The sequence below is a fragment of the Aristolochia californica genome, unplaced genomic scaffold, assembly GCF_029961685.1.
Source record: "Aristolochia californica isolate CCGP_79_NKW_82.1479 unplaced genomic scaffold, dmAriCali1.0.hap1 SCAF_1, whole genome shotgun sequence".
In the NCBI taxonomy this organism is placed as follows: domain Eukaryota; kingdom Viridiplantae; phylum Streptophyta; class Magnoliopsida; order Piperales; family Aristolochiaceae; genus Aristolochia; species Aristolochia californica.
This window is the reverse complement of record NW_027181770.1, coordinates 10,080,613-10,086,612: the sequence shown is the minus strand read 5'-3', so window position 1 is coordinate 10,086,612 and position 6,000 is coordinate 10,080,613. Positions and strand designations below refer to the sequence as shown.

The following is a 6,000-nucleotide window of genomic DNA, read 5'->3' as shown; positions in this document are numbered from 1 at the left end:
ATTGGAGACTGGGACTGAGATTAAGGAATCAAAGAGGGAGAATGAGGAATAAGAAGACAAAATCTCCCTATTTTCTCTAAATTGCCGCCTGACAAGCACCATTTCTCTACTCCCCATGATTCCCGAGAGAACGAAAGACGAAGAGACAAACTTGAAGAGTCGACCTCCCACTCCCACTACCGCCTCCTAACTCCCCGAGTCCCGAGCCCTTGTTAAGTTGAAGAGCCGGCTCACGAGCTTTCGAACCGAATCATGGTTCGGTGGAGCTCGGCTCATTAACTTAAACAAGCTTCATTTAAGTCTCGTACTTGGTTCGAGATCCAGATAAATCAAATCGAATCGAGCTGGAACCTAGCCAAGCTTGAGCCGCTTGTGAAGTGGCTCGGTTCGATGCCACCCCTGGTTCTTCTGCTCGGTTCTTTTTCTTTAGACTGGGTCAGGCCGGCGACGGTTTACTTGCCACGAGGATCATATTTGATCAAGCGGATCATCTTCGAAGGTCCCTGCAGAAATAGCAGAATGACCATGAAAATGGACGGTACACTAGTGGCTTCCACCAACTATGCAGCATATGGCAGCGGAAACTGGGTCCTGTTCAACAAGGTCAAGGGGCTTATCATCGACGGCGGAACACTAGATGGCCGAGGGAAAGGTCTGTGGGCTTGCAAGACTGCTGGCAGGAACTGCCCTCAAGGAGCTCGGGTTGGTACCTGAACCTCTCTTAGTCTCTGCAAAGGACATGGTTATGGTTTACTTATAACTCATACTCGTTTCGATTGCAGTCGTTGGCCTTCAACGGTGCCGAAGACGTCCTCGTCAGGGGCCTAAAGTCAATCAACAGCCAGTTTTTTCATGTTGCAGTGAACCTATGCAAGAACATCAGGTTTCAAGGGATTCAGCTCTTGGCACCTGATGAGAGCCCCAACACGGACGGTGTCCACGTCCAACTGTCCATCGGCGTCACCATCATCAACAGCGCCATGAAAACCAGCGACGACTGTATCTCTATTGGGCCAGGAACCAGGAACATGTGGATGGAGCGGATAGTATGTGGCCCTGGACATGGAATCAGGTAAGAATGACAGTAAGTATTAGAATGTAATTATTTTATTTATTATTTCATTTTTGTAATTTACCATTTTACCCTTTTCCCTTTCCTTAATGTATAAAGATACATGTAATTGAAAACAGAGGTAACGGATATATTTTGAATTTACGATTCAACCATCTTCGTCGTTTCGTCTTCGTCGTCCCGACTGCGCCAGTCCGACGAGCAACGGCTCTTTCCGTTCCTAAAACTCTAATATGGTATCAGAGCGGATGATCCTCATCCTCTGAATATTTTCGGTCGGCGGGCCTTCTCTCGTCTATTTCGGCGACATTTTTTTTCGGCAACGGTCCTCGGCGACCTATTCCCGGCGACTGGCTTTGGCTATTGCCTATTTCGACCTTTCCGGCGGAACCTTTCTGGCAGTGGCTGACTTCAGCTCTCTATTTCGGCGGATCTTCAGACAAAAAGGTTAGATTTCGTCGTCCCCCCCCCCAAATTTTTTTTTTTTTTTTCTCGACAGACTTCGGCCTCTGTTTTTTTTTTTTTTTTTTCCGTGAGGGGTGATTTACCTCTGATTGGCCGAGAGGTGTGAAATTTTTTTTTGGTTTGGCCGAGAGCTGTGCTCTCTGGACGTCTTTGCCTCTGGATTGGCCGAGAGGTGTGGTATTTTTTTTTTATTATTTTTTTTATTATTTCATTTTTATTTATTATTATTTTTTATTTCAATTTTATTTTTTTCTGGACCTTTGTGGTTGGGCGAGAGGTGTGCTGTGGTATCTTTGTTGATCACATTTTTTGTTGAATTCTACAAGACTTTCATTTCTTTGGAGATTTTTCCTTGGGGGCTTAATGGAGACTTATTCATCGACGGGTGTTTCCGGTTCTGGTCTTCGTACCAGTTTGACTCGTTCCACTTTTGACGAGCCATCGAACCCCTATTTTCTTCACCATTCAGACAGCCCCGGGCAAGTTCTTGTCTCGCAGTTACTTACCGGTGAAAATTACACCAGTTGGAGCCGTGCAATGACCCTCGCCTTATCCGTGAAAAACAAAGTGGGATTTATTGATGGTTCCATACCTGAACCTCAAAGTGTTGATCCCCCTTTGCTCAACTCCTGGACCCGGAATAACCATATTGTCATATCTTGGATTTTAAATTCGGTTTCCAAGGAAATATCTGCGAGTGTTATGTTTGCTGCCTCTGCCCGCGAAATTTGGCTCACTCTTCGGGATCGTTATCAACAACGCAACGGTCCGCGCATTTTTCAACTTAAACGAGAATTGATGAACTTGCGCCAAGACAAGAATTCTGTTAGCACTTATTTCACGAAGCTGACGACCCTTTGGGAAGAACTGAACAATTACCGCCCTCATTGCTCCTGTGGCAAATGTTGTGGTGGCGTTAAGGACCTTATTGATTACCACAACATGGAGTATGTCATGTCCTTCTTGATGGGCCTTGATGACTCTTTCTCCCATGTTCGTGGTCAGCTGCTTCTCATGGATCCGATGCCTCCTCTTAATCGGGTTTTTTCTCTGGTTGTCCAAGAGGAACAACAACGGCGGAACCCTTATGCCTCGAGTTCGCACACCCCCACCGACACAATGGCCTTCGCGTTTAAATCTGGGCAGACCGACGTTCTTAAACCTGGCCCACAAGCCTCTCAGAAATCTCACTCAACTTACAGTGCTCCCCGGAATCCGAACCCCAATACTTCCCGAAATCAGAATTACCATGCTCCCCGGAATCCGAACAAAGATAAGTATTATTGTACTCATTGTAAGCTTGTTGGCCATACTATTGCTCGGTGCTTCAAGATCCATGGCTATCCGACTGGACCTGCCTCCAAACCCACGCAACATTCTCATGCTGCTGCTCATCAAGTTTCTATTGCTGCTGATAGCCCCGGTTCTACTTCTGTTGGGAGTCTCATGCCGAATCTTGACTCCGCCCAGTTCCAGCAGCTCGTGTCTATGCTTTCCACACATCTGAGTAGCTCCGCACAAGTCACCACTGCTCTGGAATCTTCTACATCCAACTGCGTGGCAGGTATTTGTTTTTCTGTATCCTTAAATCCTTTAATTTCTTCACCTCACTCATGGATTATCGACTCAGGAGCTACTCGACATATTTGCTCTCACGCTCCTGTGTTTGTTTCCTTGCATGCTATCCCTCACACTACAGTTACTTTACCCAATAATACTCAACTCTTAGTCCATCATGCTGGTGATATTAAATTGCATCCTCACCTTGTGCTTAAAAACGTACTATTTGTTCCTCAATTCAAATTCAACTTGATCTCTGTTAGTGCTTTAGTTACTGACTCTGGCCTTACTGTAAGTTTCCTTCCTGATTGTTTTGTTATCCAGGATCTATCCACCCAGAGGACGATTGGCAAGGGTGACAAAGTCCAAGATCTCTATGTCCTCAGTGCTCAAAATTTGCATTTTGTTTCTCATGTTTTTGTTAACAATGTTTCAGCCCATGTTTGGCATAATAGGTTAGGACACATTTCTTTCCAGCGACTTGCATTTTTGAAGGATCAGTTGAACTGCGATGTAACTAAATTACATAAATCAGATCCTTGTTATATTTGTCCTCTTGCTAAACAACGTAGACTATCTTTTGCGTCTCACAATAACTTATCAAAATTTCCTTTTGATCTTGTGCACTGTGATATATGGGGACCCTATCAGACTGTTTCTCACACTGGCCATCGTTTCTTCTTAACGCTTGTTGATGATTGCACTCGATTTACTTGGATCTATCTATTAAAGACTAAATCTGATGCTATCTCCGTGATACCGCGTTTCTTTAAAATGGTTTTTACTCAGTTTAATGCTAAAATCAAAGTTTTCCGATCTGACAATGCCCCTGAGTTATCTTTTGTTGAGTTTTTTCAAGCTCAAGGAGTCTTGCACCAGTTTTCCTGTGTTGAAAGACCTCAGCAAAACTCAGTTGTTGAAAGAAAACATCAACACCTTTTGAATGTGGCTCGATCACTATTCTTCCAATCCCGAATTCCAGTCTCTTTTTGGACAGAATGCATTCTTACCGCGGTTTTCTTGATTAATCGAACTCCTTCTCCTCTCTTGCGAAACAACACGCCTTTTCATTTGCTATACAACACCGCTCCTGATTATCCCTCTTTTCGCGTCTTTGGTTGTTTAGCTTTTGTTTCCACCTTAGCTGCTCATCGAACTAAGTTCCACCCTCGTGCTCGAGTTTGTGTGTTTCTTGGTTATCCAGCTGGTGTGAAAGGATATAAATTCTACGATGTGGAGACCAAACATGTTTTTATCTCTAGAGATGCAGCGTTCCATGAGGAAGTTTTCCCTTTTCATACCATCACCCATTCCAATATAGTTCTTGATCCCTTTCCTGATTTGGTTCTGCCCCACTCCTTCATCCAACCTCCTTCTCTCCCAGAACTTGATTCTTCCCCTATTTATGATTCACCCGCTAGCTATGCTACTCCCGTTGCTGATATTCCAACTCATAATCTTCCATTGCTTGTTCCTTCCACATCTACAAGTACTTCCCTTCGCAAATCTACTCGGACGACCCATCCACCTCATTATCTGCAGGATTATCACTGCAATTTACTTGCTGGTTCCTCTCCATCTGTTTTACCCTCTACGTCTTATCCGATCTCTAACTACCTCTCTTATCATTCACTTTCTGATTCGCACAGACAGTTTGCACTCAATGTCTCTGCTAAAATTGAACCCCAATACTATCACCAAGCTGTGAAGTGCCCTGAATGGAGGTTAGCTATGAGGGACGAATTGAATGCTCTGGAAGCCAACAAAACCTGGACCGTCACTTCTCTGCCTCCTGATAAACATACCATTGGTTGCAAATGGATATATAAAATCAAACTTAAATCTGATGGTTCTCTTGAGCGATATAAGGCTCGTTTGGTAGCCAAAGGCTACACACAACAAGAAGGTTTATATTTTGTTGACACTTTTTCTCCCGTGGCCAAATTGGTTACTGTAAAGGTTCTTCTTGCCCTTGCCGCCTCTCATCATTGGCATCTAGCTCAACTTGATGTCAACAATGCGTTCTTAAACGGTAATCTTTTTGAAGAGATCTATATGGATCTCCCTCTTGGCTACCTTAGACAGGGGGAGTCCCCTTCATCTCACCGCCGACTAGTTTGCAAACTTCACAAGTCTCTTTATGGTCTCAAACAAGCTTCGCGGCAATGGTACTCCAAATTTTCTCATGTTTTAATCAATTTTGGCTTTCTCCAATCGAAATCCGATTACTCTCTATTCACCAAAGGCCATGGTTCCTCCTTTGTTGCACTATTAGTTTATGTGGATGATATCATCCTTACTGGCCCTTCCTCTAGTGTTATTGCTGAGCTCAAACAATTTCTGCATACTCAGTTCAAGCTCAAGGATCTTGGTTGTCTTAAGCACTTCCTTGGTCTTGAAATTGCTCAGTCTCAGGCCGGTATTGTGCTTTCTCAACGCCATTACACATTACAATTACTTGAAGACTCGGGTTACCTAGCTTGTAAACCCACTAATGTTCCCATGGATCCCAAACTTCATTTAACTACCACTGATGGTGACCTGCTTCCTGATATAACCCACTATCGACGGCTTGTTGGGAAACTTCTCTATCTCACTTTATCTCGTCCCGACATTACTTTTGCCGTTCACAAGCTCACTCAATTTGTGGCTCAACCCCACCTTCCTCATCTCCAGGCAGTACATCACCTGCTTCGTTATCTCAAGACCAGCCCTGGTCAAGGTTTGTTGTTTTCTTCTACTTCTTCCTTGCAGGTCCGCGCTTACTCCGATGCTGATTGGGGATCATGCCTTGATTCTCGCCGATCTACTACAGGTTTTTGCATCTTCATTGGGGATTCTTTGGTCTCTTGGAAGGCCAAAAAGCAGACCACCGTCTCTCGCTCCTCCGCCGAGGCTGAATA

The 6,000-nt window shown here is 44.4% G+C and overlaps 1 protein-coding gene across 1 annotated transcript in view; it reads left to right on the top strand.

Moving 5' to 3' along the window:
• The first annotated feature begins 390 nt into the window (after nt 1–390).
• The window catches only part of LOC137946046 (polygalacturonase-like), a 29,705-nt gene continuing 24,095 nt past the window's right edge, over nt 391–6,000 (top strand). Inside the window, exons 1-2 of the mRNA XM_068792216.1 lie at nt 391–702; nt 783–1,072. Of these exons, the coding sequence (XP_068648317.1) occupies nt 391–702; nt 783–1,072 (602 nt within the window). The remainder of the gene's footprint in view (nt 703–782; nt 1,073–6,000) is intronic.